Raw genomic sequence first — 26,654 nt, 5'->3', positions numbered from 1 at the left:
AGCATGTTGTTCAGGAAACAAAAAACATTGACTCTTTGGATATATATAATATGTATGTGTACCTATATATGGCCATGCAGTATAAATACTGCCAAGCAAGTTTTGATTGATCTATTTAGCTTCAAGCTATTTTTTCCTCATAACTTTTATGTGTGAGGGCTCTCTGTGCCAGTATCTTTGACTCTGGGTTTTAACTGCTAGTTAACTGCTGGTTAAACTGGCTATATGAAAGCTATTTAAACTGTGCTTTTGTATTGCGCTCCTTTAGCTGTGGTCTAGATAGAATAACAAATTATTCTCACACCCCCATGGCTGTGTGTTTTGTTCCACCGCATGCTCCAACATGAACTCAGGACTAGGAGAAATACAGCTGCTGCGTGTGTCGTGGGATCTTCTTTTCCTTCCCAGTATGAGGTTAAACTGCAAAATAGTGCTGTGCCAACTTAGTATTGTACCTGAAACTGGAGAAGTCATGGTTTGATCTCTGAAGAGCAATGTACAAAATTTGCTGAGCGACTAAGAAAGTATTTTTTATTTTACTTTCTTCTGTCTAATGAATAGCTGATATTATTTGTATTAACAGTTGTTAGCAAGAAAACATATTTCATCTGGAAATTTTAGTGACTCATCTAAGGGCAGTTGGATTTGGCCCTGGTTAATGTATGGTAAGACAGGAGACAGAACAAATGGTAAGAGGCAAGCCCAGATGGAAAAACATCTTGAAGCTTTTGAAGAATTAATTATCCAACTAATTAGCTGGCAGTCTCACAAGAAGAAGGGATGGAATTTTGCCGTATGCTTAGGAAATGAAGAAGTCTAATAGATCCTACGCTAAGATATAGCTATCAGCCATGATAGTGGTGGAGTCAGCTGGTTAGCCAGACTATCTACATGAGTGCACAGGGCCCCACTTGTTTCTGTGTCAGTAAAAATACTTACCCCTCTGCATAGAGCGAAAATTGCTGTTGAGTGGTCTGTTACGTAGAACGCTGGGGTCTGAAGACACCTGTGCTAGTCCAAAGAGCGGTGAACTGTGTGTCCTTGCCAAGGTCACAGAGGAATATAGCCACAGATGGGCTGCCTGAAGATGCTTTAGGTCAACGTCTTTAGCACCGTTGTTAGCAACTGCCAGAGTTCTGCAGGCAGCAGCATTTCCTGAACGCCTGAAGGTCTCCTTCTAGGCATAATCAGAAATGCCTTTGTCTTGTCGTAGCTCATATTCCATATGTGAAAGGTAAGGAAGACTGTCATGTTCTCTGGGGTATTAAGTGGGAGTGCTGAAGTTGTTCCATGTTGGAATAGTTACTTATATATTTGTTGGTCAGAGAGTCTGTGGAAATATATCACGATTTCCTCGGTTTATAGGTAGGACTCTCACCTGTACTGGAAGAGACCAGTGCTTGTTGTACGGATTATTTTTTTTTTAACCAGAGGTGTATTGATACAGATGCCTTCCTCGTTTCCTTTCCAGCTGTAACTGCTCAGTAGCTTTAGAGTTTGGTTGGCACCTTCCTTGAACTAGGTGTTTGTCCTGATGAATCCGTGTAATGAGAAATCTGTTGGTCATGCCATTAGTCACACTCCACTGTTTCTTTCCTTCAAGACAAGATGCTGATTCTAGGCATTGTCTTTTTATCTTGAAAAGTTAATTTCCGGAGCTATTAAAACTTACATAAGGGTAAATTGTGGCTGCAAAGCCCACTGACGCTTGCAGTTTGCATTACATATTTCTGTTATTATTGATGGCAAAATCTATTTGTGCTGATGGTATCAATCAGGAAGTTAAACAAATCTGCCATGCTCAAACTCTGGAGGATTAATTAGAAACATTCACTCATTAAGTTAGGAAAATAAGTCCCTGATATATTAAATGTTATGGGATAGGTGTCCAAGTTTTCCCTGTGATAAATATCAAGAGAATTTTAAAGGCTGGGCTAACGAATTTTCTTCTGTTTTATTTGTTAGTTGTTAGTGACTTCTGCTATCATTTCACATCAGGTAATGTGGAAATACTAGACTGGGGATGTGCAAACTTGTGCCTTATCGGACAGCTATACCTTCTCATGGCTTTTAAACTGTGGCCACACTACACTAAGTGTGACACAGGCCAACAAGTACCTGGCTGTGATACAAAGTGCGGAGGCATACCTTCAACTTGGGCAAAGCATGTCTTGAGTGAGTAATGCTGCTTCTAGACCCAAGATGGTTCCCTCTCATATTGGGGAACAGCAATGGAGATACATTATACCTGTACGGTTAGTGTTTTATTTTAAGAACTTGTTGCATGGCAAGCTACCTTATCATGTTCATATAAAAATAAGTTTATCCATGCATGTGTTAGGGAAAGGATGAATGCTAGATTGTTAGGTCTTCCTCCTTAACCTCGGTTTTGTGAGGAATTTGCCTCTCTGTTTGGTAGCTTTTCTCTGCAAGTATGACTGATGACTGGTTCCAGGGAAGGAGACAGGTTTTATCAGTAGGGGTTGAAGCTCTGAGATATGTTTCTCTTCCACCTGAAGAAAACTGGGCTTTTGCTTATAACTACAAGTCTGAACTTTGGTGTCTGGATGAATTTCTAGGATACGTGCAAAGATCTGATAGTGACTGTCTCAACTGCCAGGACTAACCAGCTGCTGGCAGCCTCTGGTAGAGAAGCTGCCCCTGCTTTGGTAGAGAGCTCAAAGCCCTGCTTCTCACACACTCACTGCTTCTGTGCAGGGTAAGCGGTCGCATGGTGACCTCCACGCAGCTCCAGGCAAACTGCTGCTGCTGCCCAGCTGGTGCATAAAAAGCTTGAACTGTCGCCGATACGCTACCCTGCAATCAGAGGAGTTATTGAGTGTGGATATGCCCATGCAGGAGGCTTCAGTGGAGCACCTAAAGGGAAAAAGTGGAGTATTTTTCTGTAATTTAGCGGCTTTTCTCTGCCTGTAGTGTTTGAAATGATTAAAGACACGCAGGGGGCCTCTCCAGCTATTGGCATGGGGTTTGCCGTTCAGCTGTGGGATTAGATGTCTCTGTTTTCACAGCTGTCTGCCATCTGGAACTAACTGCTCGGACTGGGTGCTCTGCTTAAGACCTCAGCCTGAAATAAAATCATGCAATTGTGAAACATGTTGCAAACAATAAGTAAGTGTTTTGGAAGAAATTAATTTAGAAGAAGGTTTATGAAAAAAATAGTTTAGAGGCTGACAGATGTGGAAGAAGGGGAAGGATTAGTGCTGTAGGTAGAACATTAGAGCAAGCAGAGCCTCAAATTCTTCACAGTCAGTTGAAATAAATGTGATCATTATAAAGAATTAATTTCTCACTGATCCAAAACATTTGTGCAGATGTTTTTCACTAATTGGAAAATACTTAATAAAATAATTAAAGAAATGCTTTGGTTTTTTCTTCATTTGGTTTAAGGCTTGATGTGATTAGCTGTGCAAAATCTGCAAGAAAACAAAAAGTCGAATAATTTTGATATTTATCCCCATTTACAGCATTATTAGCTAAGGGTCATGGCTAAAAAATAATTTTAAATGCTTTAAAAATACTTGGAAATAGGTGGTGAAAAGAAGAGGTTAAAAAAGCATAATAATAGTTTTCATATAGGATAGCATAGCCTTGTTCCACTTTGTGCCTTCTTCAATTTATTTTCTTATTGTCATGCCTGAAAGCTGTGAAAGCATTTTGGGCACAAAGCCACTGATGTATTCGTGAGAATACCTGTCTGATATGCAGTTAGCAACTCCTCTTTTAGCAGTTTTTGAAGATTCAGTAGTTATAGTCAACATTTTAGTACTCATGATGTAGTAATTAGACCCAAGTGTATACTAAGAAAAGCCCTTTTACTTTTACTTCCTTCCAAATACCTGACTGGAGATAGACTAGCAAGGGAAATTTTTGGTTTATGTGACATTGCCCAAAACACAATGTAAAGTGATGAAGTGTGTGAAAGTCCCCACCCTGGAAACCTTTGGGCACACGTTTAATTTTACTTACTGGAGTCAGGATTTTAGGCACATGTATTTGCAAGATTCTGCTCTAAGAATAATTTTTTGTTTTGATCAATAATTCTTATTCCAGTGTCGTGATTTGCTGTCTGCCTTATAGTATTTCGGAGTTTAAGTCTCTGTTGTAGGAAGAGTAGTAGTCTGAGTTCTCTCCCAGCCACTTGCTCTTTCTCTCACTGAATTTTAAAAACCAAACTCTGAATCTTAAATTCAGCTTCTATGTATTATCATAGAATCATTGAGGTTGGAAAAGACCTCTAAGATCATCGAGTCCAACCATCGACCCAACACCACCATGCCCACTAAACCATGTCCCTAAGTGCCTCATCTACACGTCTTTTAAATACCTCCAGGGATGGGGACTCCACCACTTCCCTGGGCAGCCTGTTCCAATGTTTCACCACTCTTTCAGTAAAGACATTTTCCCTCATGTCCAATCTAAACCTCCCCTGGCGCAACTGGAGGCCATTTCCTCTCGTCCTGTCGCTTGTTACTTGGGAGAAGAGACCGACACCCACCTCGCTACAACCTCCTTTCAGGGAGTTGTAGAGAGCGATGAGGTCTCCCCTCAGCCTCCTTTTCTCCAGGCTAAACAACCCCAGTTCCCTCAGCCGCTCCTCATAAGACTTGTGCTCCAGACCCCTCACCAGCCTCGTTGCCCTTCTCTGGACACGCTCCAGCACCTCAACGTCCTTCTTGTAGTGAGGGGCCCAAAACTGAACACAGTATTCGAGGTGCGGCCTCACCAGTGCCGAGTACAGGGGCACGATCACTTCCCTGCTCCTGCTGGCCACGCTATTTCTGATACAGGCCAGGATGCCATTGGCCTTCTTGGCCGCCTGGGCACACTGCTGGCTCATATTCAGCCAGCTGCTGACCAACACCCCCAGGTCCTTTTCTGCTGGACAGCTTTCCAGCCACTTTTCCCCAAGCCTGTAGCGCTGCATGGGGTTGTTGTGGCCCAAGTGCAGGACCCGGCACTTGGCCTTGTTGAACCTCATACAATTGGCCTCAGCCCATCGATCCAGCCTGTCCAGGTCCCTCTGCAGAGCCTTCCTACCCTCGAGCAGATCAACACTCCCGCCCAACTTGGTGTCGTCTGCAAACTTACTGAGGGTGCACTCATCCCCTCATATTGCTGTACTGCAATTAATCATCATCAGCAGCCGCCACCTAAAAAAAATTAATTACATCTAGTCTTTGTGTTTTTGAAATAAAAGCTTGGAAATATATTTTAATGCAGCATAAAGTAGAACTGTACGGAGTTTTCTACAGATATTGTTTTCACCAGAAAGCATTGGTGGCAATGGTTAAATTGAGCAAGAAAGCTAAAAATGTATGAACCAAAGAAAAGGAACATAGGTGATCTGCGGGGAGGGGAGAGTTTGACCATGATATTTAAGGACTTCCTCTGCTTCTGGGGCCTAATGTAGGATTTTTTGCATGTTTCAGCTGAGGAATATTTCCATTTCTACTCTTAATTGGTCTGCTCGTGATAATCTACATAAAAGAAAACCAATGTCCGTTTTCCTCTGAAGTCACTTCACAGTTGACACCACCTCAGGCAGCAGGAGAAGCATGGAGTGGTGTCGTGGCCTCAGCAGGCAAATGAGAGCCAAGGACTAACCGGGGAGAAAAAGCCCACTTCACTGCTCTCTGGTAAAACCATAGTTGTTGTGCACATGCTGCTTCTAGTCGCAGCTATTTCAGAGGGACACGAAGCCAAGACACTTAGCCGCCGGTCAGTATTGGGTGTGCAAACGCTAGACAAAAGCAAGCAAGATCTATGCACAATCTTGTGAACAAAATTAATTTCAAGTGGTGATCTATTACAATTTCAGCGGTTTTAGAGTTACATGTGAGGTACCTTTATACCATATAAATATTATACTGGGACAAAGAATTCACAATGAGTATGTCTTTCTTGGCTGCAATGCTCTGGCAGTAATGTAAGATGGGAGACTGGTTTTCGTGGCTACACAAAGTACTTGTGCTTAATTAAATCCACAGCTTGGATTTACAGAGAGCAAAGCGAAGAGCCTCTCGGGCCACAACTGGTAGCCTTCACGATAATGTCACTCCTGTTACAACTCTGCTGCTTGTTTTGCTGCAGAAATCAACATTATAACTCCAAGTCCTTATTTCCAAGAGGTGAAGGAGTTAATTACAGATGAGCACTTTGGCATGGTCACGAATGGAGGGGAATGCAGCCCTGACTGCAGGGGTTAAGCAGCATCATTGTAGGAAATGGGCACAATGCCATTCCCGTCAGTCCAAACAGCAGTTTGTGGGCTTTATGTGGAAAATGGCACCTCCTGAAATACAACAAATACTCAAAATTATAGATGAGATTAAATGACTAACCATAACGGTGAATCTTTCAAAGATGTTTTTACAGCCTCAAGCATGAGGATATTGATCTTTTGAAATGCTGCAGGCAGTGTAGAGCGATACTTGCCAGTGTGCCAACCCTGAATCATCGATGTGCATTTACATGCTGTTTAGTTATGTGGAGGAACAGGTATGGTTGTATTCGGTAAATGTTTTGCAAAGGAACATAAATTCATCATTTTTAATGTTAAATTTAGGTAAGCCATGAGCTCGAGGCTTGCTAGGAAAAGAGCTGCTGGGTGGCTTTGAAGTTCTTCAGGAACTTTAAAATATTCCAATCCATATGTTCAAGAAAAAAATTGTTCTTCAGGCTAGCTTTCAAAGTTGAAAGAACATGTGCCACGAGTGATGAGGAGAGAAGGGAAACTTCAGTTGACAGAGTAGACTAAGAGGATTGTGGGGATGTTCAGAGCGTGGCTGAGAACAGGTTGAGGATGGAGACAAAGCCACTTTAGGAAATGAATGGGGAGTAAAGCCGAGGAAGCCAGCAATCAGTGGCACAACAGTGAGTATTCCTTCTGAGATATTTACTTATCTAAAATGCATCATATGGAATTAGCAATGCCTGCTAACTAGTAATAACAGGATTAAAGACCTTTTCATGGTTCAGTCATAAAACAAGTAGTTCTTAATCCTGTACTTTAACTGGCAATGATGGCTTTAAATGAAAGTTTTTCATTGCAGAGACTAGACACTGTGGGTATCTTCACCATTAAACAATACAAACGGCCTGAAAAGGGGGAGAGAAGCAAAAATGAAACTTGTGAGCTTCAAAACTGAATTAGATTGAGCTCATTTAATTAAAGAAGTTTAAATAAAATAGAATCATTTGATCAAGTAGGCTTTTTTGGTAATCTTCTGAAAGTGGTTGTTTATATAAGAAGAGGTCATCAGCTGAAAGAAATTGCTCCTTACTAAGCAATAGTCAATAGAGTGATTCCCACTACTTACACTGTTTGTAATTTAGTCTGATAGGAATATTTTTAGTTCACTTAAATAGCAAGTACTTGGCTAAATTATTTTGTTTTTCTTGGTTAAGCAATTAACCATGCCTTGTTATTACTTGTATTTGTTTCTTTTACCTTAGGAAAAAAAGTACATTTTTACTGTGGAAATATACATTGACAGGGAGTGTTTGTCGATACTGTTTCAAAAGCTTGATAAGTCCAGCTTTCTCTAATCCTTGCTTTCTCTTGGTGTTAATGCTGGGTCATACATCAGCGTCCCATAAATTCTCAACTGTACCAAATATTATTTATAAAACTATAAATGTAATTACTGGTCAGTACATTTTGGATTATTCAAACTGGATCAACTATTTTTACTTCAGTTTTGAATTTCTGACCATAAAGAATTTTGTTCCAAGTCACCCTTGATTCCCAGTGATGGTTAAAATCATTGCATTGCTCACGGTATGAAAAAACTCAGCTTTATTGCTTTATGCAGCAGAAATCATGAGGTGGCTGCTGTTAAAAATCAAGAAATGCCATTAGTTTGGGGACTTGTAGGGAAATCTATTTCAGATGGTAATTTAGGAGCAAAGAGAGCAGCAGTAATAGTGATAATAATACTTTGCTCTCTGGTTAGTATTTTCCCATAAGTCATTTATCATAAAAGTATAAAAGAATGATAAATGACTAGGCTTTTAAAATGGTCTTTGGTGGAAATATATTTACTTCATGTTAGCAGTCCCTAAGACTCTGTATATCAGTGTACGTTGATGAAATCATGGTACAAAAATTTCTATTGTGTGTTGCTTCCCTAGTGCTGTTAGCTGCATTTTCTTAGTGTGAATCATGTTGGGTGCATAATATTGATACTAAGTTGATTCCACTGTTAAGCTGTTCAAGCACATATGTAGCCATTGTAGTTTAACGATAAAGGAAAGAAAAAGGCTACAACTCTGAGACGATTATAGCTGAAATAAGAGTCTAGTCACAGACGTTGACAACTCAGGAAAATGAGGTATGCAGAAGTACAGACAAAAAGGATTAAGAGCATTATTACACGAAATGCCAGTAGCTGTGGTTCTGCTTTTTATACCCGTCTGTAGCTTTTGGTTTGTTAGTATCTAATGTTTGTTTCTTATTAACCCGGACTGGGAAAGATAGTGCCAGTGAAGAAGTTTGGGACAACACGTACCTAAATTACATGCAGCAAAGTGCTTGAAGGTCTCCTGGCTGATAAGAGAAAGGCAGACATATAGCCCGTTGTGGCATACGTCTGAATACATAAGAATTTCCATGTCATAAACCTTCCTCATCATCACTGTATTTGTCTCCTGCCCTTTTTGCCATCCCCATACTCCTCCAAAGTATTTTATTACTCTTTTTTTTCTTCTTTTTTCTTTTTTTGTTTTTGGGGTTTTTTTGCCTTTATCTTTCTTTTATTGCACTTTGTCATGGAGCCTGGAGCTCAGTCTCACAAAATGAGTGAACTTGAAATCCTTTGCGACAAAGTGATCGGGGAAAGAAAAGCAGACAAGGGTGAGAAGTGGCAGTGAAGGAGGAAAGGACTGTCTGTCTAGTCTGTTACTCGCAGGAAAAGGAGGAGGAGCCTAGACTTGAAAAGAAAGGGCAGTCATATAGCACACGAGGTAAAAGGTCTGTGTGTCAGAGTCAGAAATAATGTCAGCAAGCTGAGAAAAGTTAACGGCAGTCTGCTATTTATTTTTGCTTTTCCAGTATGTTCTCACACCATGACATAAAGCTGTAACTTGCATTTATGATGTATGTACTGTGCTGTATGTACTTGCAGAAGTGTGTCTAATTTCACAGCTAGAAAAACAGATAATTTTATTAGATAGAATGGATTAATGGAAAATTTCTTTATCTATTCAACTGTTACAAAACTTGTCTCCAGTATGATTCTGAGGAATGTAATAATATTTCTTAAAGTGAGTAGAAACATTTGAACTGGGAAGACAATTTCAAAGGAATAATTTTGCTTGGCATAAGCATTAAAAGTTTGCTTAGTTTGTCCAAATTGATAATAAAAGAAAATATGAAGCCAATGTTGGTGAAAACTCATGCTGAATTATTCTGTAGACTGTTCTGAGCCTGAGGAAATGATGTGTTCGTTGCTGAACATTCATTTATAGCTACCAAAATGTTTTTTTTTTTCTCCTCATCCCTCTTACCTCATCCAGATTTATATTTTTGAAAATAACATCTACTATCAGCCTGATGTAAAGAGTAGCTCATTGCGCCTGACATCTTCGGGAAAAGAAGGAATTATTTTTAATGGAATTGCAGACTGGTTATATGAAGGTAAGCCGGACAAATATATCTATCTATTAAAACAGATAAGAGGTTCTTGTACAGACCCAACAGCACAAATCTGTTCATTTCAGAAAATGCTATCTAAGGTTGTTTTTGCTTCTTTGCCTTCTCATTTTCTTGCAAGATTGCCTTTGTATCTGTTCATGCTTGGTATTGACTGCTCGTTTGCATATAACAATATTTTCTGAGAAAGAGGAATTTATTTTCAACCAGAATGTATCAAATATATTATGAACACTAGGTAGTATGTAAAAAATGCTATAGTAGTGAAATCTTGATGTGGGATTTTACTACCAACTTCAGTGGGGCTGGCATTTCAAATAGAGCTGCTCAAATAAAACTAAACACCCTGTATGTTTTGCTTATCTGGATAACTCCATTCATAGCTTTGGAGCTATTCTGGGTTTACAATGCAAGAGAGGAGGGAAAGGACTCAGTTTGTTGCTTGTGTGAACAACAGTGCCGATCTATTTACAGTTAAAATATCCTAATAGAAGAAGGCACAGAAGGATCGTAGCGTAGAAGCAGAATTGGCTACGTTTTCTTTTTTACTGCTGGATACACAGCGAAAGGTGATCAAAGATGATACTGCCTGGTGCCTCACTTTTTTTTTTTTTTTTTTTAATCATTGTCTCTCCTTCAGCCTTAGTGGTGTGGTGGTTGGTGTGCTGTGTGTTAGCATGACTCATGGGAGACTCCAGCCTCTCAAGCCAGGCAGTAACATTGTGCTTGACTTTAAGAACATGACTGAATCCAATTTGAGTGTTTTGACAAGATCTAAAAGTCTCATACTGTTACCTCAACAGTGGCTGTTACTTTTGCTTAAATCAACTGGGCTAGACTCCTGGAAAACTTGCTGTTGCTGGCAAGTAGTGCCAAAATGGAGTGTAGGACAGCTCAGTCTGTGATATGCTCTGGCTTCTGAAGCCGTCTTCTGTGTAGTACCACAGAATGTTTCTCTCTGCACCCAAAGTGCTTTTAACATAATAATAAATAGAAAAAAAAATGGGAGCAGATTATCCAGCTTGGTACAAGAGCTTAAAATTAATACACATTTCAGTTATTCTTTCTATGGGACTCAGGAATTTTATAGATAAATAGCTCAGTGTTAAATACTCAGTTACCTGAAGTATATAACTTCTCATATGTAGAGTTTTGCATAGCAGAGTGTTTTTTAGGAATGGTGTTACACCATACAGCAAGGAACTTCAATATGGCCCTTAGAAATGGTCTGTCTATACCTCTTGGCATTTCAGTAGTTATGAGCGGATAGCTCACATTGGGATTTTTTAAAATCTCTGCCCAAGTAAACTCTGAAATTAGAATGGTATTTTGCATCCCTTAGCCATATAAATGCCTGTGTCTGATAATTACCCACTTCAAGGTTTCTATTAATGTTTTGAAATGTTTTAATATGGCAGCATATTTCAAAACTTAAGGACAGAGGACATCTTTGGAATGGAATATAGTTTTACATGCACTTCATATTCTTCAAATCTAACATGACTACGTGCAAATTGAAGAATTTAAGCATATATAGCTCATTGAAGTTGATACAGTATATAAAGTTTTTGCTAAAACAAAGTGAAGTTATTAAGAGTCACAGTCATGGATGCAACAAGGCAATTCTAGCTCCAATTCTGTGGGCATTTTGAGGACACCTATTCAGAAGAGGGCAGCCTGTGTTTCTCTTCTCTTTGGGGTGCAGCTGGGTGCAGCATGGAGCTGCAGTGAACGACATGTAATGAACGATCATTATACAGCTCTACTCCACAGAACAAAATGTAGTATGAGATTCTTTAAAAAACATTCCTTCCTAGTCTGCAAACGATCATGAGGATATCATAGGATAATTCGGGCTGGAAGGGATCACAAAAGGTTACCTAGTGCAAGTGCCCAGTTCTGGTATTTGCCAGGCGTTTTATTTGAGCTGTCTGGAAGGGATGGAGCAGACCCAGTCTAAGAATTATACAGATAGAAGTTCAAGACATATTTTAATGGAAGAAATGTGGAGGGTTTTATATGATTTGGACCTCTGCATTCATGAGATCTACATTTAAGAACTAAAGAGAATCAAAGCTAATCTCTTTTATTTGAAACATGCCAATATGCTTTTTTAAATTTATTTTATATTTCAGCTTACCTATGTAACTCAGTATCTGAAAGAGGTTGATGTGGATTTTTTGTAACTTCATTTGTTTTAAAGATCAAGAAAGCTGTTGATAAAACAAATGACTATTCCTTTAAGCTCCAAATATTTCATGATGAACAGAAAAAGAAAATGGGATAACTTGAAAAGAACAGGAGCAGCTAGCACAATAATGGCAATGATGCTTGTCTGAGGTTATGCTCCTGCTTCTCTGTGTGTGCCCATCATTACTACAGACACATTTTATTAATTAATATTTGAGGACTGAAAGGTTTTAAAGCTTCACAGAGCTTCTTTAGCTGACACCAAAACACAGACCTCTTCATATGTTCTGTGAGTGATTTTTGCCTGTGAACACATGGATACATAAGTCTCATACCTGGCTGATTTTCAAAAAGGCTACGAGCCTGCTTGTTCTTTTTTGAAAAGGAAGCCAGGCGTATTCATCCAAATATCTTACCCCTCCACATCGATTACCGCCCCAGTTTGTTCTTCTTATTCCCTGTCTCTACAGCTATACACATACCTTTGTCATGAGAAGGAAAAGCAAAAGGTGTCTAGTCTGGGACTAGAAAGTTTCTGAAATGGTGTGGGAGGTGTTACGCATCCCAAAGCCTTCCTCCTGATGTGCATCCTAAAGCCTTCCTTAAGTGATTTTGCCCATTCTTTTCCAAGTTTTTTAATCCCTGGTCCAAATAGCTGTTGCATTTCCTGACTTACAGAGAACTCTTTGGGTTCCCAGGGATGCAGGCAGGCAGTGGGCTCTTCTCCACAATATACGTAATTAAAGTCAGGGTAAAAGGGAATTCTGTCTGTACATGTTGGAGGACCACAGTCCGTGTCTGTTGGGATGAATGAATATACCGCTTCTTTCCCATTAACCATTGTTTAACTTAGAGCGGTCCTCTACTTTCGGTGGTGTTTTTAATAGCATCAGAAGTGAGCAGGCTGAATATTGTCCAAATGAAGTTAAGAGATTTTCAGTTGAATTGAGAACTGTTCCTCCTTTTGACCTCATTTGTTTTCTTTTATCATTTGCATGAGTTTGTTATTAGCATTTTACCTTACAAAGCATTTGGGAATAGCTTTTCTTTGTGTGAATAACCTTGTTTGAATGCAAACAGTAATATTTTAAAACAAACACAATTGTGATTTTTGCTATCTGATATTCACCATTCATTTGCTGCTGTTCTCCTGTGTAAAAGGTTTTAGTTATCCAGGGAGAGAAGCATGACCCAGAATATATGACTTTTAATATAGGTCCCAGCTTCATCGCACCTAACCTTAGATAATTCAACCCATTAAGATGCTTAAAAACTTTCAGAATCTGATTAGCATCTTGGAGAGTCTCCATTGACAATTTAAGTAGTTTTGTAGGTAGGCTTTTAAATTAGGTATGCAGTCAGGCCTTTGTTCCCATTAGTATACTATTCTCAATTAGTTTTCCAGCCAAATTCTTCAAATTAAAATACAAAATGCTCACCAAACAAGTCAACATATCAAATACATAATGAAAAAAATCTAAGTCTTTTCACAAGTGGAAGACAGAAGGCCTGTACAGGGTAAATTTGGAATACGTCAGGAGCTGTTTTACTGGGATTCCAGGAGTTTGGGTGCTGCTTCTGTGGTTGTTTCTGTTTTGTTTTCTTTCGAATATGAAATACAATGACAATAAATGTAAGAAAACATTGCATGACGTTTTTGAGAATTGCTTTCATTTGGAAATCAAATAAAGTTTGGATAAAAATAAAAAGTGTTTGGACTTTCAAAAAGTTACATTACAGAAAAACTGGCCTTTCCAAGAATTAAAGCTGACCATTAGACTGAGACAAGAAAGTCAAAGTATTGCATTCCAAAAATGATTACATGAATATCACTGCGTGAGGATCTACATGTTACTAGGTGCCACAGCTCAGAGAAATTGGGTATAGTAAAGTTGTATATTAAAAGAAAAAAAATAGATTGACAATCCTAAAAAAATCTGTCTATTAAAATGGTCCAATTCATTTAAAAATTAATTAAACACATCTAATGGAATGCAATAGAACTAAACATGTGGCAGTTACAATCATCTTTCACGTTTAGATGATCTATTCACGTCAATGAAAGTATTCATTTGAGGACAATGGTTAAAGTTTGGTCTTTCAATATGCCTTGTTATCCAAACATTCAACCCAGGATAATGTGAAATTACTGAAATTACAACAGACGCATTTCAGGTAGGCACGGAAAGAACAATTGGTGCCAACTGAATGAGCTGGAAACTATGTGATAGTCATTTTTATGGACCCTAAGGAAATGTGGTTTTGCAGAGGAACTTCTTCATTCTCACGTTGCCCACTGGTGGTCTCCAGACGGTGAAAGACTGGCGTTCCTGACCATAAATGACTCTCTGGTACCGAACATGGTTATTCCCCGGTTTACTGGAGGTCTGTATCCAAAAGGAAAGCAGTATCCATATCCTAAGGTAAGATGAGTGTGAGTGCAGCCCGCACCTCCTCTTCCTTGTTCAGTGATAGTATTCAACCATATGGAAGGAGTGTTTCTAGACAGTAACAGAGGCTGATTTTGTTCATGTTGCTTTTCAGGAAATATTAACTACATTTCTTTCAATAGACTGTAACACCTTTTGCTGGAAAGAAACTATCAGGTGAGGGAGCAGCAGACTAATTCGTAGTAATTTCATCATTGATATATGGCTTGGAAAAATCAATCCACCACTTCTGAGAGAAGGGTAGTATGTTTGAAGAACTGCACAGAAGAAAAGATACTGTCACAACTGCACTGGAGTCATACACGCTGTGTGCAGAGCGCAGGGCATGTTCCATTGCAGTTATATAGATCTTAGTAAATTATGCTGTTATTAGTAAATGTGACAGACTGGCCTGGAATAAGATAAGCCCCAGTGAAATCTTTTCCTGGCCATCAAAATGAGAAAAAAAAATGTATAAAAAATAGAGCTATCGCTGAGTTTCAGAAGGTTTAGAGAAGGGTTTTTTAGATTCGTGTTGGAAAGTGAAAGAACAGCCCAGGCAGGGATAATGTCTGAAATCGCTCCTCATTTTGGGGGGATTTCCTGAGTAGGAGCCTCCCTAGCCGTCGTTTTTGTGCTGAGCTCCAGCACTGGTATTATCTTCCAACTTACCAGTTTGTCCATCCCTTGCGTGCAATTTCAAAGTGTCGGAGTTCCTTTCTGACGGGATGTATAGGTCCGTGTACGTGGTACTCCTTTGACATTTCAAGGGAAGTTCTTTGAGGGCTTTAGAAAACACAACTGTTACCCTATTCCTGCTAACCGTTTTTTGGTGATGACCCTTTATTCTTGATGGGTGGACAGTTAGACTGTACCAGGTAGTATGAAACAGTAATATGCATGATATAAATATCATGTATTTGTGCTATGAAATAATACTCTAAAATAATGAAGTAACAGTATTGTCAGAGGTAGTTTACATATTTGCATTGGGAAAAGGCCTTGAGTGACAGAGCAAAGAAAAAAATAAGGAATATTTTTAAAAGTCAGCTTTGTAAACAAGAAATGAGTAATTCTATTTCATTAGCAATTCAGCATAAAAGTGATACACAATACTACTTCAGCAATCTTATTAATGAAAAAACATTATCTTTATTTAATGTCTCCATTTAATGCCAATTTAGCTACCCGTTAAACATCATTAATTGGTAATGAAGCTTGTGGTATAGCAACAGAGATGAAAAAAAAGGTTTGGTCTTTATTATAGAATGAAACCATCGGAGAAAATTATATCTATGATTAAAAAATAAAATGAAACCCACATGTGTTTGTGAATACTGGAATATGTGTGTCTGTATGTCATACGGACAGACTGTATTCTTCAAAAAAAACATGAAAAAGGAAGTTTAATTTTTGTTAAATACATTGAGAACAAAGTAGGATTTCAATGTAAAGAGTTCTTGCACTATTGAACAAATGTTTTGGGTATTATACAAAATTTATGCTATTTAAATTGTCATGAGGAGACCCTGAGTGGTAGAGGAGTTGAGGCTGTTCACTGTTGAGGGAGAGATGTGGATGTGAGACTTTTCTACTCGGGTAGAAAAACCACCTTCATCTGCCCAAGTCCACTGCAGGCTGCAGGAGCGCTCGGTGTTCGCCCCACTGACCACAGCACCTCCCCAGCTGCAGGGACAGACCTTGTATCGAGCTAGAAGCCGCTGCTGTAGAGCTGTAGCTCAGACGTATCTACGCAGCAGAGTAGGGCACACCGTGGCTATTTGTAGCAGAGACAGTACGTTGGGGCAGTACAGCCCTGAACGGAGACCAGCTCAGGCTGGAAGCCCACGTTGGGCGGTGCCGTGCCACAGACGCCTCTGCCGCATCCAGAGCAGGGCTGGTGATGGCAGAGCTGGTGTCGTGCTGTTCTTCCGCGCTCCAAGTTCAGGGGCTAGCACAGATCTGGCCATGCCCACTGTGAAGGCGTGCTTTAGAGCGTCTCTCTACAACTCATACTCATGCTGGATGGTAATCACTCATGGCAGCCCTCCCAGTGAGAGTACATGGATACCACTATGCAGTCAATGTAGGGTTCAAAGGATACAAGGAGACTGCAGTTGTGTCCTAAGGACTTGATCTTTCAGTGGTTTTCTTCCACGTATTTTGCATTTGTGTAAGCTGTGTTCATGCAAAGGATGCCTTTGAAAGACCACATTTCTTTTGAGGCAAATGCAAAAGTTTTTATGGGGAAAAAAAAAAAAATTTCCAGGAGTCTAATTAAATCCATTTTCAAAACTTTTTTTAGCACTAGTAAAAAAACACAAATACCATTTTCTTGTCCCCCATACCACTCAGACTATATTTTGAGATAAGTCCAATTTCTAAAGGGAATTTGTGGGTGTATTTCAGCCAAGCTATTTTGCATTTCTAAATACCCCTGTGAAGAGCCAGATATACAACTTTGTAGTTTATTATGATTAAATCTGTAGAATCAGTGATTTTACCTTGTCCTTCCAATATTAAACAGGAGTCAGCCCCCACTGAGAAACAGACTTTTCATCCCACATATCCCAAGGGCGCTATATAGTGTGTGTGACTCCTGTGATTTACATGAAAAAGAAGCTTGAATATGATATGGCTAGGACAGGGAGATGGGACTAGTAGCATCTCCCTGCCAGCCCTGCAGAGCCTTGCCTTTTATCGCCAGTCCTTTCTCTTCGTCTCAGGAACCTCCCTTACTAACGAGCCGTGTTACTGGGAGGAAGATGAGTCCCACCTCCCTCTAGATCCTCAGGATTTATCACGCTCTTCCCAGTGGATATGTATCAAACTGCCATTTTATTCCCCTTTAGCAGCAAGAAGCATTTTGTTTTTCTTAGAGCTGGCCTGCCAAAGCAGCTGGGTCCTGAACAGGGCCAAAAATAGACGTTTCCATCTCAGCAAACCAGGGAAGGAAGGCTGGGGGAAAATGGTAAAGAAAGAGGAGGAATATTATCCCAGATATAGGACAGCTTTTTGGAAGGAGGAACGATAGTGTGTGGAAAAGACTTTGCTGGAGGCTGGCTTTAACTGCTGGTTTAGGAACTGGCTGTGTTTTTTGCAGCTGACTTTACTGAACTGGGCCAAAGCACTTCCAGTGTTGGTCCCTTGCTCTGCACAGGAAGGTCTGCCATCAGTAAAGGCAGTGAGAGGATTACTCAATTAATACTTCATATTTTTATCTATGTAATTCATATGGCTGTGAAATTATTTTTTAAAATTTAAGATTTTTAAATTGTAGTAATTTCTCATTATTATAAAGATACTGAATTATGTTAATGAGTGGTTCTGTTTAGCTGTCACTGATTCAGTGCCCCTAAAGCTCCTATTTTCTTTTTTTCAAAGGCAGGTCAAACAAACCCAACGATAAAGCTGTTTGTAGTTAATCTGTATGGACCAGCACATACACTGGAACTGATGCCACCTGACAGCTTTAAATCAAGGTATATAATTTCATTGTTTTGAAACTCATGTTTAATTTAACCTGACTGTCTCTCAGGCTAATCGTTGACTTTTTACATCGGCACAACACTTATCTTTGACTGGAATGCACTTGATCTCCATCCCCATGGCTGAACATAATGATGATAAAATAAAATACAGCTGTATTGGATTGGTGCTCCTCTTAAAAATCACAGGGATCTGGTATTTGCTCATGTCTGATGTCTTGAGAAGCTCTAATTTACTTGAAATATATGAAATTAAGAATCCTAAGCTATGGTCAAAGGGGCTGAACGCTGCCCTGTTTCTGAGGTTGTTACTGCATTCACTCCCAGCCTTTCCTTGCCGTGTGCCAACTTGTTGCTTTCAGTTTCTGAAATGAGATTGCAGAACATAGAAGTGTATTAAAATGCACAGAACACGTAATCAGGGTGTTCCCTTATTTAGAGAGAAATATTCTGAACTTTTCAAATCCAGCGGGTTTTGGAAAGTTTCATTTCTGATCACGGCTGACAGACGCAGTAAGGCGATAGAAGGTGAAATGCGATGCCACCAGATCACACAGACTAAGAAGGGACATGCTGTGTTTTTCAGGAGAAACTGCTTCAGAACCACTGAGCTAATTTAACAGTCCCTTTGATTTCGGGGCTGAAGAAATGAGGTCTGGCTGTAACCAGTGAATCTCCTGCTAAAGTTACTACCTTAAGCTGAGCTCTCGATTACCTGTCCTCATTTTGAGGTGCCTTGAAACTTTTGTTAAGGGCAAAAAATTTTCATCCGTTCCCATATGTGTATTCCAGTTTGTAGAATTGCAGTTGTATTGATTAAATTCCCATTGTGGTTTCAGCGCACATGTTAATGATCTTCTAACCCTAAATTATTATCTAATACAGGTAATAATAACAATAAAAGAGTTACCACAGTCCAGATCTGGCTGCAGTCTAAGGGCGAGGGAAGTGCAACTTCCTCTCTTCACTCAGGGCATTTTCAGATGGGGAAAGACGTGGGAAGGATTGGCAACCATAAAGCTACCTCTAGCTAAAAAAACCCCTCTGAATATAGTTGCTGTTTTTGCAGTTCCTACAAAACCCAGAAGATTTTTTTGGTAATTGTTCCCAAAACAATCAGGATGTTAACATGGGCACTGATTCACAACCATTGCAACCAATTTTAAGCTGGCGTAGCTCTCTGCTACACAAATTGAGGTACCCTAATTTAGTGCAGGAATAATTTAATAGTGAATTATGCCTTGCAGTTATTTATGTCAGCTGGAATGCTTACTGATTGTGTTAGTGAAAGGAATGATTTTGTGCTTTTTGAAGTATTTTCTTTCTGTTGATGGGCCACTACTGAAAAACATAATAAAGTCTCCTGCTGCTTGCTAACCCTTCATTAATTTAAGTGATAGTGTAAGATCTGAAAGACATTCCTTGCCATTGAGATTAGCATCGTAACTCTCTTAAACAGCATTAAAATTGTCCTTTAAATGTCAGAAGGCACGAAGAAGTGAAATGAGAAAGCATTGTGTAAATCCCCAAGAAAAAAAAAAATCTTGAAAATGTTGTTCAGATGTTATGGTTTCACTCTAGATTTTTCAGATTCATTCTTCCTCCCCAGCAGATTGAAAATAAAAGTAGAATCAAATGAATCAATATTGGTATCTTAAAACGTTTTTTGCGTCTTGAAGCTGAAGGCTAGCAGTAGCTCAATTTGTGGAATTTCTTTTGTGAGCCTTGAGGGGCATCTTTGCCAGATTTTTGAGTCCTTGATAAAGATATTGTTGCTGTCTAATTGAAGTAATATTCATGTTTAAAATTCTGTTTTGCTGCTGTATCAGAAGACAGAGTAAAACTATTTAAACCTGGAAAAAAGTTAGTTTCATCTTAATTTTAGCTATTAAGGTATAACGTCTGTGCTATAACATTTAGAAAAATTATATAGTTGTCAGCCAAGTATACTGTAGATCTTGCATTCTGACTCTGGACTTGAGCAGCAGTCAGTCATCACACTGGTCATCAATCCATATATATCCATATATCAATATATATATATACAGGTATGAAGAATGAGCTTTGAACAGGCCTTTCTGGAGTGGAAATCTTTGGAGTTTGTAATGGTTGGGAGGGTTTTTTTAAAGTATTAGCTTTTTTAATAAAAGTAGTAGCTACTTTTAGCAGTCAGGTTTTTTCAGTACCTTTCTAATCCATTCATTATGAAGTCATTAGTAAATAGGTCATGGGAGTCTTTCAGAATTAAATGGAATGGGACACTATCTTATGTAGTTTTATGGATCTTTCAGGGCAGAAACATTTTGGAAATACATATTGTACCAGTCATAACCAACTGCTATTACGGGAGAGATTCACTCCTACGCAGAGAAACCACACAAATGGGTAGGGAAGGGGGCTTCTGTTATTTATAACCACAAAAAGTAACATTCAGATTCTGAACTCTCCCCACATTGTGTGCAGTGCAGGACCTCTGAAGACAGAAAACTGTTTCAGTGATTTTTAGGGCATCTGGGAACTTGATGTAAGGTTGAGTAAATTCAATGTTCTGCCTTCGTTTACTTCTTGCAGTGATTCTATAAAGGTGCTTGGTAACATTTCCCAAGTTTTGTTCAGGTTATTCTGATATAAAGTTAACAATAACATTTGTAAATTTACTTTAGAAAGTTTTATTCTGTGGAAAAATTTACCATCCGCTGTGCAGTGTTAATGTCACAAGAAGACTGACAGTCTTCCTTTAAACATGTGCTTGTATTCAGTGCAATTACTGTTTTCCCCTTTGGTGCTTCCATTCCATGTGTACAATTACATTATGTTTTCTTCGGTGGCGAACGTGATTTTGAACTGCAGGGTTTTTTTCTCATTAGTCCTAGAAAGCCAATATACATGTAGGATGAAATATGTGTGCATTCGTACACTGCTAGCTCCTGAAGTTCCCGTTGGAAAGCTTGTACCTCCTGCAGCAAATCTTGAAAAAGCGACATGGTGTGCAAGTGGTCAGTTCAAACCACTGTGCCTTAGGACACCTGAAGAATCCTTGTAACTGGTGGTATTTAGATATAAGGTATTAATATGACATTAAGAAATTATGTAGGCTGAAGAAAACGTGAAATAATCCATGACAGAAGTTGCAGTTGAGTTGTTAGAGTAGAGCTGTGCTTCCATACATGATGAAAAGATTTTTCTGCTAGAACTGTGTATTGGCTCTCGAAAGTCTCAGTGTGGGGACGATCCGCTGTTTGCTTTCCCCATTCTCAGCCACAGTGAGCGAGGGGCATTGGCTCTGCACTATTCCCAGCCACTGCTGACCAGGCAGTTTTAAAACGCACTGTAAGAAATTAAGTCAGTCCTTTTTCTTACTTTTTCCAATAGTATTTAAATGCCTGAAAAAATGCTAGATGTCCACATTCTCATTTTGTATATACCTGCTTTTAAAGAGACTGAAATATACAGTCGGACCCTTCTGACTTTGTATGACAAATTTCAATAATTTTTATTGATTTTAATTAATCTTTGTTTTAATGGAACTGGAAACACTTAAGAAATTGAGCTTGCATAAATTCAAATAATGCTGTTACAAGTCTCACCAGTGTTTTTATTATCCACACATTTCCAAATCAGCAAAATCATTTGGATATTTATGTACTTCTAGTTTGAAATCACCTTTTGAATCTAGAAAGGTTGGTTTTATACTTCTGGCAGCCAGTTTATCTGAGCCTTGCTTTGGAATAGAAAGCTTATTTGATTCTAACTGGAAATGGGAAAGAGGTGTGCGTGTGCAATTTGGTATTAAGAAAACTGGGGTTTACTTTCAGCTTTTCTTAGACACGCTATGTCTAGTCACTTCTTTCATGCTTCTGCCCCTCGCCTCTTCTGTAACTCGGCAATAACAATACCTGTCTCACAAGGTTAATGTAAAGGATTAATTCGCTATCATACCTTATAGCAAATGGCTGTAATCTATTCAGCCAAAGCCTACAGGATAAAAATATATTCACACACTTTATTTTACTGAAGCTTTCCCACACAATGCCAAGGTATTTATTGATTATTCCCTTCCCTGTTCAGTGGGAAGAAATGCAAGTTCTGCACGTGGGCTAGGACAAGCCCCCGGGTCAGCAGGGGCTGGGACCCGGCTGCCTCCCAGCCGTCCTGCCGAGGGATTTGGGCTTGGGGCTGAATGGGAGACAACAGCTCACGCTTATTGTCACCAAGGCTGGGCCCTGCTCTAGAAGGAGTGTCGCCAGCAGACTGAGGGAGGTTGCTCTGTCCATCACCCATAAAGGCAGAGCATCACCCACACCAATTTGGGTATTCAGGGGGGATGATGAGAGTCCATCAGTGGGCTACCAAGATGGTCGTGGCCAGGGCCCATGGCTGTGAGGAAATGGGGAGCAGAGCTTGTTAGCCTGGCTAGGATGGTGGCCATCAGCACCCATGGGAAGGGGAGGTAGAAAAGCTCCTTCCAACCAAATACCTGTGGCTTGGTCTCAGAAGAAAACTGCAGTACATCCATCAATGTATGCATAGATAAAGTCATGTATAGTATACCAAAATACCGACAAACTGTAGTTGTCTTAGCTACCTTGCAGGTCATGTCTCAATTTGTGGTGTTTTCCATGTGTGTTTCTGAGAATGACATTTTCTATTAGTATCTGTAAATTCTCATATGCTTTTCAATACACAACAAGATAAATAATTTAAGAATATAGTAAATATTCTAGAGCATTGTGCATGGGGCAAGTTTCTGTTATTTACTTTCTTAGATAACCTGCCAGCAAACTAGTAGTGTGTAATAGGTTGGCTTTCTTTAGCTGAACCCTGTGGTATTTATTATCCAAATTATTAATACCGTCATCAAAAGTAAGGTTCCTTTTTCCATTGCCATAAATGTTAAATGTCTTCCAGCTATTCTTATAAGCAGGTTTCTTTCATAATCAGCTCACCAGCTTAAAGTTAGAGCAGATTTCCTCATTATAGTGAATGGTATGAAGTTGCAAAGTTTGACTCTTTTTCTTGAACAGTTTCTTATTTTAAAGTTTAAAATTGTGGTTTGGTTTTTTTTCCCCGTGAGGTTAGTCTGTCTATTTAAAATCTAAGTATCTAATGTTCAAATTTAATTATGATTGTAACTATGCTTCCAGTGTAATGCAGTGCAAATCCCTTTCTTTTGTTCAGCTTATTGTCTCTGTTGACTTTGCTAAGCACTTACAATAACAGCCAGCAAGATACACATATATATCTTTCCAGTTACAAGCATCCCAAAACTTACAAGTGAAACAAGACGTGCTGGACATTCTTGAGTGATGATAAATGTATTAGCAAACTGTTAAACTACTTCCATAGAACTGCATATCAATTGAGATAATCAAAATAAAGGAAAACATTCTATAAGAAAGAAAGATTAAAAAAAATTGGATCTTCAAGCTTGGCAAAGGATGATAAACACCTTTGATATTTAACATGTTTTTATCAGCGGTGAAAAATGAATCCAGATTTCATCAAGTTACAAGTCTTTGGAAAAAAGCTAATTGCCGTATGCTCAGGAAAGACATTTGCTTTCTTAACACCTACAGTTGGAAATTTTTTTCTCACTGAATATCCTCCATCCATCTCAGGCCCCAAGACCTGACCTTTCTTGGTGTGCAGCACCTCTTCGGCACACGTGAGATGTTCCAGCTCCTACTGTTGAGCTGACAGTATACATGTCATGTTCCTGGTTCATAGGCCTAAGGGAAAGCTGTACCTTCTTTATACTGATTACCTTATATAATTGCCTTAGGCCACTTTGAAGCCAAGCAACAGATATAAATACCAAATGTGGAATCAGAAGTAGCTCTCTGTCTGCTCAAGGAGCTTGAAGTTCTTGTTTTTATGCATTGCCTGGTTCAATCCAGCTTAGAATGAGGTGAGTCATGTACAAGCTCCTTCAATATTGACTGATCACGGGATGCTGTGGAAGGAGACTGCCTTTTCTGTGTTTTTAGTGTTTTCTGTCTGCTTTTATACAGAGTAAAGAGGAAAGCTATCTCTTTGGAATTCAGAAAGGAAAAAATCCTAGGGCAGGTGAGAGGGAAGAGACTCTAAAAAGTCTGAGGTGAAAACTTGATTAGAGAAATGGGGACTGGCTAAAAAACAAAAAGGCAGGTGTATGAGGCAGGGATTGAATGAGGTTTTCTTGGCAATCAGGGATTTCAGTGGGAACCCTGAGAGCTGGTGAGAATAGAGGAGATGAGTATCAACAAACGGCGTTTTTTTTTGGTTCCTGTGATCATCTTATAGTGGCCCTGCTGTGAGAAAAGGGATCGATAAGGAAAACCCTGGAACTGGCTACACAAAGTGTAGGAAAAAGAAAGTTAGAAGTGGGTGAGGAGGCACAACTTGAATAAAACAAGGCACAGCAAGAGAGAGAAGTCTGCTCTTATTAGGCCAATTGAATGCTAAACGTGGATTCTGTCTCTGCCACGTAGCCCCTGTGTGATACAGTGAGTTTAAACTAACATTGCACAGGTGATCGGTAATTGTGTTTGTTACTCTTTGGACATGCAGTAAATTAATCCACAGTCTGATTTAAGAAATGTTCCCGAACAAGGATGAAAGTTGTGTTCTGAACACGCAAAGTGCTATAGAGCACCTAATTAAATGGGTATCAAATTGAGGATCTAAAATGAGTGTAAATTTTTATTTAATATCTTGCTTCAGTCCGTTGTCCAGAAAGTAATCATAGTCTTTCCTCTTTAAAGTGATGTGAGGAAACTTACTGTATATACAGATGCAGAGGGTCTAATAATCCCAGTACATTTGTGCGTTTGAGTCTGGAGGGAAAGAGAGAGTGCTTATTTTCATTACTAGAACAATAGATTAGTTGCAAAAAAAGCCTGATAAGTTTGGAGACACAAACTGATAGCAGCTTCCTCAGAACTAAAACAGTTTTTGCCCTGCAGGCTTCTCTTTTTTTATTCAACTGTATCAGCCAATCTAATAAAACATACAATTTTCTTCTACAAACTTTGACTTTGTTATATCTGTTGACCTGCAACAACGCTACTCTGTGTGTGTGTATGTGCACTGTATATATGAAACAATAGATTAACTGCAAAACTGTGAATTGCAGAGGTACATTACCTGGAGACAGTATTTAATTTCAGAAGGGTATGTGTTTCTACATACATATATACACGCACACTATGCTACACTCCTGATAAACAAGTCATAATGTAGTGAAATTTGAACATATTTTTACGTATAGTTGATGAAAGGGAAAAAAAGGGAATTTTTAAATGATCTTTTGTTTTCATTTGAGTGATCAAGGAGTTTATGTCAGTGATGGAAGACCATGTTATGGTTTGATTTGGACTAGTAATTACTGTGTCAGCTGGATTCTGAATGATTAAATCTCCTGTTTCCGTCCCTCACTGAAGACTCTCTCAAATGGAACAGCTCAGGCTCTGTTTTGTAGAATTTGGTTCTGGGATAATTTGGGCTTTGTTGTCAGTGGATGCTGTCTTACCTTGGTGCCTAAGTACCGGTAGAGGGAGGCAGTCCCTATATACATGTTTTGAACATTTCCTTTTGACTATCTTTGGGCTTCTGTATGCACAGTTGCAGTGGTTTTGGACGGCCTCATGAAGGCACGACTGCAGAGGGAGAAGTTTTCAACTCTTGTTTCTTGAGTTCTGCTATGAGGAACCATTTACTGAGATTTGGTGTTGCACTCTTTGGTTTGTTTGTTGGATTATTGCTTTGTTGGCTGTGTCTCATGTTAGATCTTGCGTTATTTTTGGCATACGTTTTTGCTCCTCAGTAAGTTAAAAAGCTTTTTAAACAAAAAACCGTAAGTATTAGAATATACCTGAAGTCACCATTTCTAGTCATCATTCTGGTATCCATCTGTGAAAATATCTATCTTATTAAAAGTCAAACATAAAAGCCAAAAGAAAGTTGGGCATATTGGGTTGTTCAGCTATGTTCTTCAAATATAGCACCAGACCGAGGCTGGGTGAAGCTGCAGTGAATTGCTGTCTCCTGCATCTCCTGTGTGCACCATCAGAGTTGTACACAACTTTGCTGTTGGTGCTGCTTAGCCTCTTTGATCTAGTAAGAAGTCTTTTGAATGTATAATTAAATATGTGTTAGTATTAGATTAAAAGCCTAATCTTGTGCAAGCTAAGACCCTTGTTTTAAAGGGGGGCTGAGTTTCCACACAAGTTCGCTCCACTGATGCACATAACTCAGCTGGACTGTGAAAGCTGCCAGCTGCCACAAGTAGAGAAGTGAAGCAAATAGCCTGGCTGGGATGGCAAGCTGCAACAGGTCTTCCTCTGTAACGTCCCCGGTCTGACAGCCTAACAGGATTTTGGGAGGAGGGAGGCAGATACTCCGTACCATTAGTCTGTGCCTAGGAAGCCTCCCTTGCTCAGCCAGGGTCATTGAAGGACAGACGATTTGTCTGATATTATGAGTGATTTGTTAAAACGAAGCTGACACGCACTGATACTGGGTGTGACTTCCCTTTATGCAGAAGTCCCATTATGGAATACTTATTATTTTATAACACGTGATATTTTAAAGTGGTCTCGCCTGCCCTCTAACATGACAGACCTTTTTATTTTTTTGGCAATAGGGCTGGATTCTTTTGCAAAAATGTGTGTCTTCCGAAGGTATTTGGTATGGGAAAATACTGGCTTCTGTTGGAATTTAGTGTTCGTTTTTAAGCTGGACGGCCAGTACATGGTTCATGTGTATTCGCAAACAGATGTTTCACAAGTCTATGCTTCGCATTTGGTAAAGTTTATGTATTACAAATGGCTGAGAAGGAGGTGCTAGCGGAGTACAAATTTCCCAGGGGAACAGCGCACTAGGACTGAGCCTTCC

The 26,654-nt window shown here is 39.3% G+C and overlaps 1 protein-coding gene across 2 annotated transcripts in view; it reads left to right on the top strand.

Annotated features, from left to right (window-relative positions):
* The window catches only part of DPP10 (dipeptidyl peptidase like 10), a 586,192-nt gene that overhangs the window by 519,786 nt on the left and 39,752 nt on the right, over positions 1-26,654 (top strand). For both annotated transcript variants that reach the window (XM_076343054.1, XM_076343053.1), the window contains exons 8-10: positions 9,538-9,658; positions 14,132-14,286; positions 17,677-17,774. In XM_076343054.1, coding sequence (XP_076199169.1) covers positions 9,538-9,658; positions 14,132-14,286; positions 17,677-17,774 — 374 coding nt within the window. The remainder of the gene's footprint in view (positions 1-9,537; positions 9,659-14,131; positions 14,287-17,676; positions 17,775-26,654) is intronic.

Source organism: Aptenodytes patagonicus, chromosome 6 (assembly GCF_965638725.1).
Source record: "Aptenodytes patagonicus chromosome 6, bAptPat1.pri.cur, whole genome shotgun sequence".
NCBI classification, from domain to species: Eukaryota; Metazoa; Chordata; class Aves; order Sphenisciformes; family Spheniscidae; genus Aptenodytes; species Aptenodytes patagonicus.
Note: the sequence above shows the minus strand (reverse complement) of the source record. Positions and strands in the feature narration are given on the sequence as shown.